This window comes from Ostrea edulis, chromosome 6 (genome assembly GCF_947568905.1).
Source record: "Ostrea edulis chromosome 6, xbOstEdul1.1, whole genome shotgun sequence".
In the NCBI taxonomy this organism is placed as follows: Eukaryota; Metazoa; Mollusca; class Bivalvia; order Ostreida; family Ostreidae; genus Ostrea; species Ostrea edulis.
Genome location: NC_079169.1, coordinates 26,324,645 through 26,340,266, shown reverse-complemented (window position 1 = coordinate 26,340,266; position 15,622 = coordinate 26,324,645). Strand labels below are relative to the sequence as shown.

Sequence of the window (15,622 nt, the reverse complement as noted above, 5' to 3'; positions counted from 1 at the left end):
TAACTACACACAAAGTGTAAAATACTCATTAATTTTATTTGTTGTGCAATTATTATTTATTTCTTGGTAGAGTCATTCAAATCTTCCAAAATTCCACGAGAATTGATCGAACCATCACAAATTATTATTTAATGCACACAAAACGAAAAGTACAAGGAAAGCTGACACATGCTAGAAACAAGCAAATTGACACATTCTGAGAACCAGCAAATTGACACATTCTGATATGAAAATCTTATCAGATATTGGGAATGAAAGAATTACTATAAGAAATAATCTCCCAAAAGGAATCTGACCTTCTCAACAGGCTAGGCTAGAGAAACAGACAAATTTAATTAAATAGAAAAAAATTATAAACAACTGATAACCACCTGCTAAAACCGCCAAACATGTCCTTAATCATCATGCTCTCCCAACAGGCTGATATGCGATGGCAACTGGAATTTCCATTAAATATTGCAAGATACCATACTTGTAAAGGCAGCATGCATGCATTTTCTGCTTTTATCTTGATCTCAGCTAACATATATTTTACTTTTGTAAATTTAGATTTTAAACAATGGCATGCATTTGTTTGCCAGGTTTCTGATAACACAGAGAAGAAACAAGTGAAAAATCAATCCTCTGAATTCACATATAGATTTTTTGACTTCAAACATTTCATTTACTTAAGATTTAATGAAAATCCACAATTGTGTCTAAAGATTTAACAGTTCAGGAGACATTTTAATATATATGCAAAACAGATATATTAGAAAAAAAGCCATGTTACCTAGCTCTGAAGGGATTAACATTTTTAACTTTATTTTATCACATGTTACTGAATATCTAAACATTACACATCATTTCCATGACAACACGATATCAAATTTTGAGTTTTCAGATTATGGGACAAATTAAAAGATTCAAAGGCCAAAAGAGAGAGACACTGGCATAAAAAACTTTCAAAATAGTCAATCCCAGCGTGATGTTCAATGTTTCCCACACTAAAAATGGACTGAATTTCAAAGAACAGATAAATTTGTGCCCATATAAGGCCTTAAAAGAAAACTGAAATTCAGAATGGCTTCATATGAGTACCTTTACTGTAATGTGAGAGTACCTGGACCGGAAAGTGTGCAGTCAATCAACATTGAGCTCTAAAGTATGCATTTTGTATGACATCAAAATCAAGCCAAATTTTCCTAACTTTTCTGAGAAATGCATACAATAAAAATGAGAAATATCGGCACATTTTTTGCTCTGCAGAAGAGAATGGTTGCAGATGGCGAGCAACAACAAATTGATATTAGTTAAGTACAATAGATTAATAAATCATAATGTTCAAACTATGTAAGTATATGTTTCTGCTTAAATCCTGCGATCTATATTTTCTAATAGAAAAACTACAATGGAAACACACATTTTCCATAAAGTTTTTCAAATTATACAGTGTATGATGTCATAATCCTATAGTAAAGCATACATTGAATTCATCTCTCGGTATCTACATCTTCACGTTTTGATATTTTGATACGTCAAGCAAAAAACACAGTAGGAACTGCACCAACTTCTTAGTGTATATAAGTAAAAAAATGTCAAGTCATTATGACCTATGATTTTATTCGAAGATGAATGACAAGCTTTGCAGAACCGAGGGTTATTCTCTGTGTAATGGTTTGTGAGCTTCTATTGATCCGTTATATTTCTCAGTAGACAGACCTACCTTGATACTGCTGAGCAGAATCTCCTGGTCAATTAGCAGACCCTTCATGTCAAACTGTTCAAATGCCTGGTAGGCCACCCGAATGTTGTACAGTTCCTCAAACCTACAACAGAAGTAGTCAGTTCACTACAAATGGTTTTTGAGAAGACAGGGTTCATTAATATCCTGATATCCCCCCCCCCCCCCCCCCCAAATTTCGTACAGAACACAACCTGTAATCCAGTTGTTATAATATAAGTCAGTAGCCACTAGCAATAAATGTATAAAGTTTCTCCTGTATATGAAATCCTTAAAATTGGGCATAAATATAGACCATTTTTTAAAATAAGAAATTAAAAAAGTCATTTTATCCATAAAGTGACACCATAACTTGTGGTATGTATAACTGATTGTATATTCACACATTTCAAAAATAGAACATCAAGCGACTGGTTTCTAAGTAATATAGATGTAATGACCAGCAGGCATCTATGAAGGAGGCTTAATACACTCACGTAATGGCAGAATGACTGAGGAAGTAGAGACATTTTCGGACGACGTTCATGTTCCAGTCTCCGGAGTGGAGATTACAGGTTCGGTGTAAGGCTCTCTCCAGAAGGCGGTGATCCACCATCTTGTATGCCTCCTGTACAGAAGAACTCAATACAGTAAAACACAGTTACAGCAAACACGTTTATAATGAAATCGTGCTTACAGTAAAACACGGTTACAGCAAACACATTTATAATGAAATCATGTTTACAGTAAAACACGGTTACTGCAAACACATTTATAATGAAAACATGTTTAAACAAAGTAATTTTTATTCCCAGAAGCTTTAAAACATATCATGAACTTATTGGATATAGCAAATTACGTTTACAAGGAATCAAAATTGTTTATTCTAAGCACCTCTCTAATACGTGTGTTTTACTGTACAATAAACTGACTGTAAATTTTAAAGATTTTCCCTATATATTCACATGTAAAATTTGATCCCCTATTGTGGCCCCAGCATACTCCCAGGGGTCATGATTTTAACAAACCTAAATCTGCACTATGTCAGGAAGCTTTCATTTCAGCTTTTCTGGCCCAGTGGTTCTTGAGAAGATGATGTTTAAATGGCCCCACCCTAATTTTGTATTTTTGTGATTATCTCCCCTTTGAAGGGAGCATGGTCCATCATTTCAACAAACTTGAATGCCCTTTACCCAAGGATGATTTGTTTTAAGTTTGATTGAAATTGACCCAGTGGTTCTGGAGAAGATTTTCCTATATATTAGTATGTAAAACTTTGATCCCCTATTGTGGCCCCACCCTACCCACAGGGGCCATGATCTAAGCAAATTTTAATCTACTTTATTTCAGGAAGCTTTCAGATAAATCTCCACTCTTCTGGCCCATTGGTTCTTGAGAAGAAGATTGTCAAAGATTTTCTTTATATATTCGCATGTGTAAATTTTCCCCGATTGTGGCCCCAACATACCCGCCCCCCCCCCCCCCCCCCCCCCCGGCGGCAGGGGGGGGGGGGTCATGATTTTTACAAACTTGAATTTCCGCTATGTTAGGAAGCTTTCATGTAAATCTAAGCTTTTCTGACCCAGTGGTTCTTGAGAAAAAGATTTTGAAATGACCCCACCCTTTTTTGAATTTTTGTGATTATCTCCCCTTTGAAACGGGCATGGCCCTTCAGTTCAACAGACTTGAATCCCCTTCACCCTAGGATGTTTTGTGTCAAATTTGGTTGAAATTCACCCTGTGGTTCTGGGAGAGAAGATGAAAATGTGAAAAATGACGTCGTCGAAACTGACAGACGACGGACAAATTTTGATCAGAAAAGCTCAGGTGAGCTAGAAAGTTTTTGAGGCCATAATATTTAATGGCTGAACTTTAATTTCATATCATTTTGCAAGGGTTCATGTAGCTTTGATGCAAAAATCAGTTTCTTGTGAATAAAAAAATTATCATAGACATACACACATGTATATAAAAATAAAATATCCCAAAATAAGTATTTCAAAATATAAGTGATTCCAAGCTTGCTCCCCTTAGTGTCAATATGTGTGTTATAACTCCAAAAAATGTAATTAGCTGACTTTGTCAAAATTTAAAAAACTTTGAAACCTAGGACTGAGTTTTATATTAATCAACAACTAAGGTATTTTTCCTGCAGGTGGACAGAGACAGATGGAGAGAAATCACAGTAAATGACCCTCACATAAAGAATGGACATATAAATGTCAAAGCACCACACAGTTAAAAGTTCTAATGTGACAGACGAATAGACAGATGGACAGATAATGGACACAGAAATCTCGAAGTATGGCTAATGCTTTGTAGGCGAATCAAGAATCCCATGCCTTCCTGAGACTTGTATACTAATACCTTAAGACTAAGTCCATGTTCCTCCACAATTAACTCTGACCCAGTGACATTCTTCCTGAACAGATCCACAGGGTACTGCAATATAAAACCAGGTGAAATATAACTGCTCAATAAAACAATTAAACAGGTCACGTTAATTAGATATGAACTCAATAAATCATCATAAAGTTACAAACTTAACATTATAAGTAAAATAGAATGCATTGCATGTTGATGAATAAAGGGCAAGGTAGGCTTTCATTATTGATGCGTGCTTCAGTCCAAGAGATTTTTCAATTATAATATCAAAAATAAAATATGGCTAGGAATTATATACATAAAGTTGCATGACTGCAAGGTATGAATTGGGAAATGTAAAGATATTTCTGAAATCAATACCTGTAATACTAATTAAGTTATTCTGGGATTTCAAAAGGGGAAAATTGACATATGATTATTCCGACTGAATACAAGAGGCCTACATGTTACAGTGCTCACCCGAGTCATTGATCTTAAATCTGCAGCTAAAAGGCTATTCAAACTGCATTGGAGCACTAATTCTCACACACTACTATTGTCAGAACCATGATTTGGAGAAATCCGAACCCTCATTATGAGGGTTTTTTAATTAAAAAAAACCAAAAAAACATTTTTACCTCTACATTCCAATGAAAAACTACACATTCCATTTATGGTCCCACTCTGACTTATTTCAACCTTTGATTTTTGGCCTCACTCTGGCTTAATTTCAACCCTTGATTTGTGGCCTCACTCTGGCTTAATTTCAACCCTTGATTTGTGGCCTCACTCTGGCTTAATTTCAACCCTTGCCAAAGGAAGATGCACTACATAAGGATACTTGCATGATTATCATTTATAACATACTGTGCCAGAGAGCTACTTTCTACAGCTACATTTTGACAGGCTGTATAACCATGTCTTCTTGTTCTTGAGAATTTTTTTTTTCAATATTAACCCCCTATTATCACCAATGGGCTATGATTTGAGCAGATGTGAATTTTCACTACACAAGGATGCTTTCAAGCTACATTAGTAAAATGCAGTGTTGTTGTTCTTGAAAAGAAAATTTTGAAAGTTTTTTCTCCTAAATGGATATCCTAAATTCTTGTATTTTCTGGTACAGTTGTTCTAGTGATCACTCTTAACTGACCAAATCCTACTTTCTATATCATTATCATTATAAATCATCTTCCTGTACATGTTCCCTTTATTTGAGCAAACACAAATCCCTTTATTTGAGGAATGCTTTCTTCAAATTTCAGTTAACATTGCCTCAACCATTTTCAGACATACATGCACAATAGACAGACAATATTGAATCATATTGAATTGTGTCTGGGTAGCATTAAGTGGTTAACTTCTCACTGCTACCAGCCGAGTTTGATCCTCAAGATTGGCAGTGGTTGTGCGTGAGAGGTTAAAATTATTGTGGTTTTGTGTGTGAGAGGTTATTGTGGTTTTGTGTGTGTGAGGTTATTTTGGTTTTGTGTGTGCGAGAGGTTATCATGGTTTTGTGTGTAAGGTTATTGTGGTTTTGTGTGGGAGAGGTTATTGTGGTTTTGTGTGTGAGAGGTTATTGTGGTTTTGTGTGTGCGAGAGGTTATCATGGTTTTGTGTGTAAGGTTATTGTGGTTTTGTGTGGGAGAGGTTATTGTGGTTTTGTGTGTGAGAGGTTATTGTGGTTTTGTTTGTGAGAGGTTATTGTGGTTTTGTGTGTGAGAGGTTATTGTGGTTTTGTGTGGGAGAGGTTATCATGGTTTTGTGTGTGAGGTTATTGTGGTTTTGTGTGTGAGAGGTTATTGTGGTTTTGTGTGTGAGGTTATTGTGGTTTTGTGTGTGAGAGGTTATTGTGGTTTTGTGTGTGATGTTATTGTGGTTTTGTGTGTGTGATGTTATTGTGGTTTTGTGCGAGAGGTTATTGTGGTTTTGTGTGTGAGGTTATTGTGGTTTTGTGTGTGAGAGGTTATTGTGGTTTTGTGTGTGTGATGTTATTGTGGTTTTGTGTGTGAGAGGTTATTGTGGTTTTGTGTGTGAGAGGTTATTGTGGTTTTGTGTGTGAGAGGTTATTGTGGTTTTGTGTGCAAGAGGTTATTGTGGTTTTGTGTGTGAGAGGTTATTGTGGTTTTGTGTGTGTGAGGTTACTGTGGTTTTGTGTGTGAGAGGTTATTGTGGTTTTGTGTGTGAGAGGTTATTGTGGTTTTGTGTGTGAGAGAGGTTATTGTGGTTTTGTGTGTGAGAGGTTATTGTGGTTTTGTGTGTGTGAGGTTATTGTGGTTTTGTGTGTGAGAGGTTATTGTGGTTTTGTGTGTGTGAGGTTATTGTGGTTTTGTGTGTGTGAGGTTATTGTGGTTTTGTGTGTGAGAGGTTATTGTGGTTGCCCACTAATGGACACGGGTTTCCTCCGGGTACTCTGGTTTCCTCTCACACCAATGACCCTTTCATGCAAATATCCATGCTGACGAGAAGCATTAATATAAGTTGTATATATAGAACTTGTTTCTTAGTCGTCATAAGATAGATAAAGTTTAAACATATTGAATAGACTTAAATTGATCAGAATTTAGCTCATTTGAGCCTTTGGCTTCATTGAGCTCAATATTTGAGTTTTGCCAACTTGGTAATTTTAGATTATAGATTTAAAAACATGACATTCTGCTATTTCTCTTGTTCACATAAGTACAAACTACTTGACCCAATTAATGAGGTCACTTTTGCACATTACTATTGTCAAGAATTTTAAATTAGGTATGCAAAACAAAAGTTTCCAAATATCATTCATTTTAGCAAACAATAAACTTTTTATACATCAATACATTTGTCAATCATTATTGTTCATTGAATGGGCTGGCACTCCATCCGCATGATCGGTGGTAATATTCAGAGAGAGGGACAGGAAGTAAAGGAGTTGGAGGTTTGAGCTAAGCACCCAGAAACAACTTTGATGTGAATTATTGCATGTTAAAACTGACAAAACAATTAGCTTCTCTTAATCCCTGTGTCAATATTGAATCACACGACCTGGCCATTTATTTCACAAACTGCACAGTCTGTGTACACAGACAGCTGCACATAATCCAGAATAAAATGGACCCTTTCTCTCAGCACACCTCTCTTGCTGACAATGCTCTCAGGTATAAAATTGTAATTAGGCTTATTTCTTAAATCTAACTACATAGACAAACATCCAGAGCTGATGTATTATCATAAATAACAGTATACCAAAAGTTCATTTTTGATTTTCTGAAGTTGTGAATTTAATATATACTTAATATTTAAATATATATATATTAAGTGGCTCCAAGTGACACAACACTATCCCCCTGCCCTGAGTAGAACTGGCATTATACTATGAAATCATTACATTTGGTGGGTGATAATTTTCATGGATTTCGTGGGTTCTTGTATTCTACGAATTTCAAACCACAACGAAATAAACAAAATATCTTATGTTTCAATATACAGAAATCATATCATCTCAATGAAGCTGTAAAATCTTAGCAACCCACGAAAATTGATCCCAACATATTTAAATGATTCCACAGACTTAGCACTAAGCTTCCCACAGAAAAATGGCTCTAAAGTAGAGTTTCCCCAATTCCAAGTCAGTTTTCCGGGGAGAAATTCTGCTCTAGTATACCGATATAGAATGGAATTTCCCTCTAGTCAGTTTTCCAGTCCTTACTATCTTATTCTTTAAATCATACTGTACTTAAGTAAGTGTATGAATCTGACCTTTGAAAAATTAAATGCAACATTAATGTAAATTTTCTTGAAAATCCACGGAACAATTAAAAAGATCTGATCTTGGATGGAAGCTAGGACAGGCTGATATTGTTTTCTACAAAAAGTTTTGGGAACTATGGAACGCTTTCTGAAACAGATGGTCAGACTAACTAACTCAGACGCATGAACTAACTGATTGATTGATAGAGATGCAGTCAATAATTATATGTAGATGATACACTTCTCAGATCTCAATAAGTATATAGATCATAAACTTCTCAGACCTGGATTTCTCGAAAATAACTTGAGTCGAAACTTGGACTTAAGTCTGAGATTTTATTCAAATTTTGGCTGCTCAAATAGAAGAATACTCTAACTTAAGTTTGAAATTTTTTTGAGAAATCCGGGCCTGATCTCAATAATTATGTAGATTACACACATCTCAGATGGTTAAACCAAGGGAAAAAGGACCACTGCAACAAAACTGTGTTAAAAGCTTCTCAGTAAATAAACTGGATAAGTGTTTAAATTAAAAATCTAATTAGATTAATTTCCATATTACGTCAATTAATATGTACAATAAGAAATATTATATAGTTTGAGCAAGTCTTACAAGTTTCAAAGAAACGATATGAGTTCCAAGATTTTTAAAGACATTAATAATTCACTATAGCCCCAAGTTTAAAACATAAGTTTATTAATAACTAAATTACCAATGATATTAATTCAAATATGTAGTAATGTGGTTTCCTTACAGGATTGGAAGAGTGTTTAAGAATAGCTAAAGTATATCCATAAGTTGTTTTTAAGTTGATCAAGTTTTTCTTAACGCAGCTAATCCACCTAAATAAGATTAATTGCAATAATATGCAGATATTCAATAAAGTAATGAAGTCATTAGGTCTAATCCTTTAGTTTATAAGGATTATACTGCATGTGTATTGTGTCCCCTGTGCATTTAGCCCCCAGTACAGAAGGTGTCCAGAACCACAGGCTTATTGTCCACTCAGACTACAAGATTAAGTTTGGCTTGATCAGGATGTAGGCTAACACTTCAACATTTAAGGAGATTTGATATGAAGTGTTTATGTTTAATCACATCAAGTGATAATCAAGATTTTAAATTACTCCTATAAATGAGTTGACTTGGAGTGGATTGATTTATCGCTTTCAATAAATTTTAACATTAAGACCAACCCAGATGTAGCATCTCTCAAGACTATGCGGTAACAAGTTAGAAAATTAACCCAGAAGGAATATAAACCCAATGGGAAACTTCCTGTATCCATAATAACCCAGAGGGAAACTTCCTATATCCATAATAACCCAGAGGGAAACTTCCTGTATCCATAATAACCCAGAGGGAAACTTTCCATATCCATAATAACCCATAGGGAAACTTCCTGTATCCATAATAACCCAGAGGGAAACTTTCCATATCCATAATAACCCAGAGGGAAACTTCCTGTATCCATAATAACCCAGAGGGAAACTTCCTGTATCCATAATAACCCAGAGGGAAACTTCCTGTATCCATAATAACCCAGAAGGAAACATCCTGTATCCATAATAACCCAGAGGGAAACATCCTGTATCCATAATAACCCAGAGGAAAACTACCTATATCCATAATAACCCAGAGGGAAACTTCCTGTATCCATAATAACCCAGAGGGAAACTTAATGTTTATTTTTATACTAACCAAGAGGGAAACTTATTGTTTAAATTTACAACTTCATATCTTTCTCTAATATCTGTAAAAATTTAAGAATCAAAACTTAAAAACTTCATCTGTAAACATATACAAATCTATTAGTAAATCACATATACCAAATTTCAGCTTTCAAAATCAGAGCATGGTTAAAAAAGTCCAGAAAACAAAAATTGAAGAAGTTCATTCAACCATGAAACTAAGTCATACAATTTTTGTTGGAACAGGTCTAAATGTAACAAAAGTGAAACCTGAATCTGTATTTACTCAATAGGTCACCAACTGTCAAATTTCTGATTCTTAAGTTACAGCAAATAGTGGAAAAAAGTACGGAAAACTATATTCCACATTAAGTCCCATATATCTCAAAAAATTCACTCAACTGTGATGAAACTTAAAAATTTCATCTGTAAACACACATAAGTATGTCACATATCAGATTTCAACTTCCTAACTCAAAGCATGATGAAAAAAGTACAAAAAACCAAGTGAACAGACTGATCAAAGACAGACGGACAGCAAGACAGATGAAGTGGGCCAATCTATGGTCTCCTTCGGTTTCACCGGCAGGGGACTAAAAATAGAAACAACTTCCAATTTCATTAGAAAATTGTTTTATTAATGAGTTATGAGGCCTAAATTACAAGATGCTTAAAAAGAAAGCAATTGAGGATAACGATTTCTTGAATTCATCACTGTCTGATCTTGTAATAGTAAAATCTGGTCCAAGACCAGTAAATTTGCATGGTTATTGTGGACCAGTGAATCAAAATGCCAAGTTGTGAACACTGCAGATCACACATACACACAACTTTCAGTGGGGGATAATAAAACTGTGATGAATACTAGTTACCTAGTCATAAAATTTATGTAAAACGGACATAAAACGTGTGTATTTCAAATTAAAATCTGTCATCTTGACCAGTGTGAAAACAGCAAGAGACTCAGTAAACTTAGTACATGTACCGATAAAATTCAAATTTTGAAGCCTCCGACCAATTATGTTTTATTCACATCTATAAGCTTGTGTAACATTATAAACACATAAACCCATCTACATGTACATATGTGGCATTGAGTACACACACCATATATAGACATTGATCACACACTAATTACACAAACCATATATGGGCTTGGGCTGCATTGAGTACACACACCATATATAGGCTTGAGTTGTATTGATCACACTCTAATTACACACACCATATATATGCTTGAGTTGCATTGATCACACACTAATTACACACACCATATATAGGCTTGAGTTGTATTGATCACACTCTAATTACACACACCATATATATGCTTGAGTTGCATTGATCACACACTAATTACACACACCATATATAGGCTTGAGTTGCATTGATCACACACTAATTACACAAACCATATATAGGCTTGGGCTGCATTGATCACACACTAATTACACACACCATATATAGGCTTGAGTTGCATTGATCACACACTAATTACACAAACCATATATAGGCTTGGGCTGCATTGATCACACACTAATTACACAAACCATATATAGGCTTGAGTTGCATTGATCACACACTAATTACACACACCATATATAGGCTTGAGTTGCATTGATCACAAACACCACACATATACCATATATAGGCTTGGATTCTTGGGTTGCATTGAGCACTCACATCAAATAGACACAATGAGCACACAAACTATATCTACGCTTGTGTTGCACTGAGCACACACTGCATTCAAGCATATGCTGCATTTAACACACACATCATTTTCTAGGTATGTGACAGATTGAGCATATACACAGACACACACACACACATGTAATTTAATCATGATAGCATGAGAGCTACTGGTTTGACTGGACCGTTATATTGCTGTCATGCTCTTCCATGCCTTGGGTACTTTCTTGAATATGATCAGTAAGATTGGTCATGTCAACATAATTGGTCACATTTGATGGTACATGTACGTATTCCAAGTAACTGGACCAGGTGTGTTTGTTTATTTTTCTCCGACATAATTTCACCATGCAGTTGGTGTCCAAGAAGTGCCCTTTTTTCTTGGGAGTGTAAATCTTGTCATATAATAAAACAATCACATGTATCAATTACTTTTGTTTGGGTAAATATGGCTGAAGGTCCTAAAGGCGTGTGTGCCCAGTAGTCCTGCACCATTTTGTTTGTTGTCATTGTCAGGGACGGGCCTAAATATTACGTCATGAGCGGCTGATTTTCAAAGATATTATGGAGAGTGTACATATTTTAACACTGAGTGAAATATGGGAAGCAAACAGGAAGGAATGATAATAATTAATATAAGGATTTACTATCAATATTTGAAACAGAGGTTCTCCCTCAGTCAATATCATGTTCCTTGGATTGATAAATCCTTTTATCATATTTGACATAAATCCAAGCTGATATCCAACAAAATGGGAAAAAAAATAGAACGTTATATTCACCTTCACATGTTTTGAGGTGAACATAACATCTGATTCTTCCAACAGCACAACCAAAAATAAATTGAGAATTCCAAAATTGATACAATTAATCATTATCAATGTATTTTGAGGGTAACTGAGGCATATTTTATTGACCTTGAATGTTAGCTTCAATAAAGTCAAATGTTAAATGTATAAATTGAAATGGCTGCTGTGTTGGATGCAATGGGATAACAGTGTTTTTGTTAAATACTATTAGTTTATCATTTGAAATTACAAAGCCTAGTCAGTCTGTATCATGTCATGGAAACTTTTCAATTATCACATTCATTTTTTTTTTATTATAACACATGCTCTCAGAATACATAAAATAATATCAACTGATGAAGAAATTTAATATAGTAATATTGACTGATGAAGAAATTTTAATTTTACTTACACCCAGGGCTCTGGCAAGACATCTGGAAAAAAAATCATTATTATAATAGTAGGCTTAATGATAGGAATAGATCTGGGGGGAAAATCGTTATCAGAAAAGTCAGCATAATGATAGGAATTAAGGGAAAACTATCCTCATTTCCAGATTCATATATGAAATCCCCCTCAAATCAAAAGTATAGATACTACCTAATAATCTGATTTTTATTCCCACCTTTGTTCTAAGAATAAGTTAGGTAAATAATTTTATAGGCTAAAATATATACACTAAAGTGTTCAAAGTCATATATACACTAAAGTGTTCAAAGTCATATATACACTAAAGTGTTCAAAGTCACATATACCCTAAAGTGTTCAAAGTCACATATACACTAAAGTGTTCAAAGTCACACATACACTAAAGTGTTCAAAGCCATATATACACTAAAGTGTTCAGTCATATATACACTAAAGTGTTCAGTCATATATACACTAAAGTGTTCAGAAGTCACATATACATTAAAGTGTTCAAAGTCACACATACACTAAAGTGTTCAGTCATATATACACTAAAGTGTTCAAAGTCACATATACACTAAAGTGTTCAGTCATATATACACTAAAGTGTTCAGTCATATATACACTAAAGTGTTCAGAAGTCACATATACATTAAAGTGTTCAAAGTCACACATACACTAAAGTGTTCAAAGCCATATATACACTAAAGTGTTCAGTCATATATACACTAAAGTGTTCAGAAGTCACATATACACTAAAGTGTTCAAAGTCACATATACACTAAAGTGTTCAGTCATATATACACTAAAGTGTTCAAAGCCATATATACACTAAAGTGTTCAGTCATATATACACTAAAGTGTTCAGAAGTCACATATACACTAAAGTGTTCAAAGTCATATATACACTAAAGTGTTCAGTCATATATACACTAAAGTGTTCAGAAGTCACATATACACTAAAGTGTTCAAAGTCACACATACACTAAAGTGTTCAAAGCCATATATACACTAAAGTGTTCAGTCATATATACACTAAAGTGTTCAGAAGTCACATATACACTAAAGTGTTCAGTCATATATACACTAAAGTGTTCAGAAGTCACATATACACTAAAGTGTTCAAAGTCACATATACACTAAAGTGTTCAAAGCCATATATACACTAAAGTGTTCAGTCATATATACACTAAAGTGTTCAGAAGTCACATATACACTAAAGTGTTCAAAGTCACACATACACTAAAGTGTTCAGTCATATATACACTAAAGTGTTCAGAAGTCACATATACACTAAAGTGTTCAGAAGTCACATATACACTAAAGTGTTCAAAGCCATATATACACTAAAGTGTTCAGTCACATATACACTAAAGTGTTCAGTCACATATACACTAAAGTGTTCAAAGCCATATATACACTAAAGTGTTCAGTCATATATACACTAAAGTGTTCAGTCATATATACACTAAAGTGTTCAAAGTCATATATACACTAAAGTGTTCAAAGCCATATATACACTAAAGTGTTCAGTCATATATACACTAAAGTGTTCAGAAGTCACATATACACTAAAGTGTTCAGTCACATATACACTAAAGTGTTCAGAAGTCACATATACACTAAAGTGTTCAAAGTCACACATACACTAAAGTGTTCAGTCATATATACACTAAAGTGTTCAAAGCCATATATACACTAAAGTGTTCAGTCATATATACACTAAAGTGTTCAGTCATATATACACTAAAGTGTTCAAAGTCATATATACACTAAAGTGTTCAAAGCCATATATACAATAAAGTGTTGTCATATATACACTAAAGTGTTCAGAAGTCACATATACACTAAAGTGTTCAAAGTCATATATACACTAAAGTGTTCAAAGTCATATATACACTAAAGTGTTCAGAAGTCACATATACACTAAAGTGTTCAAAGCCATATATACACTAAAGTGTTCAGTCATATATACACTAAAGTGTTCAGAAGTCACATATACACTAAAGTGTTCAAAGCCATATATACACTAAAGTGTTCAGTCATATATACACTAAAGTGTTCAGAAGTCACATATACACTAAAATGTTCAAAGTCACACATACACTAAAGTGTTCAGTCATATATACACTAAAGTGTTCAAAGTCATATATACACTAAAGTGTTCAAAGCCATATATACACTAAAGTGTTCAGTCATATATACACTAAAGTGTTCAGAAGTCACATATACACTGAAGTGTTCAAAGTCACATATACACTAAAGTGTTCAAAGTCATATATACACTAAAGTGTTCAGTCATATATACACTAAAGTGTTCAGAAGTCACATATACACTAAAGTGTTCAAAGTCATATATACACTAAAGTGTTCAGTCATATATACACTAAAGTGTTCAGAAGTCACATATACACTAAAGTGTTCAAAGCCATATATACACTAAAGTGTTCAGTCATATATACACTAAAGTGTTCAGAAGTCACATATACACTAAAGTGTTCAAAGTCACACATACACTAAAGTGTTCAGTCATATATACACTAAAGTGTTCAAAGTCATATACACACTAAAGTGTTCAAAGCCATATATACACTAAAGTGTTCAGTCATATATACACTAAAGTGTTCAGAAGTCACATATACACTAAAGTGTTCAAAGTCACACATACACTAAAGTGTTCAGTCATATATACACTAAAGTGTTCAAAGTCATATACACACTAAAGTGTTCAAAGTCACACCAGGCTCCAAACAACACTTGTGAAGGATATAATTTCCTCTATTGCATCCTTTATAACAGATTCAAAAACCAGTCCATTAAAGAAGTCCAGAATTTATCAAAACGATAATAATTCATAAGTTACAATTTTGTCCTTTATTTACGACAATGTACAGATGTGTTCATTTTTTTTTAAAAAGCATGCACCAATATTTACTGAGGCCAGTTTAAATTATAAAAAGAAATATAAATCAACATGTTGACGACTTACCCCAATTCTTCCCACGTAAAAAATCCTCGAAATTTTGGAAACTTCAAATGAAACATATCCTTTCACTTCATCATCCTACATAAACTCAAAAGATACAGTGACACATTTAAATTGACCGGTAACTACACAGCTCCACGATAGCACACTCGGCTGTTACAATCTCCACCCCTGGTTGTATACGGCCATTTCACTGTTACTTATCTTAAATGTTTCACTGTTTTAGATTCCATTCAAAACTTTTGAAGTTTGCAAATATTTATAGCG

The 15,622-nt window shown here is 34.1% G+C and overlaps 1 protein-coding gene across 1 annotated transcript in view; it reads right to left on the bottom strand.

Moving 5' to 3' along the window:
• The window catches only part of LOC125647081 (dynamin-binding protein-like), a 65,443-nt gene that overhangs the window by 13,726 nt on the left and 36,095 nt on the right, over window positions 1-15,622 (bottom strand). Inside the window, exons 21-25 of the mRNA XM_048873774.2 lie at window positions 15,359-15,417; window positions 12,374-12,395; window positions 4,070-4,144; window positions 2,200-2,330; window positions 1,706-1,808 (exon numbers count right to left, since the gene is read on the bottom strand). Coding sequence (XP_048729731.2) covers window positions 1,706-1,808; window positions 2,200-2,330; window positions 4,070-4,144; window positions 12,374-12,395; window positions 15,359-15,417 — 390 coding nt within the window. The remainder of the gene's footprint in view (window positions 1-1,705; window positions 1,809-2,199; window positions 2,331-4,069; window positions 4,145-12,373; window positions 12,396-15,358; window positions 15,418-15,622) is intronic.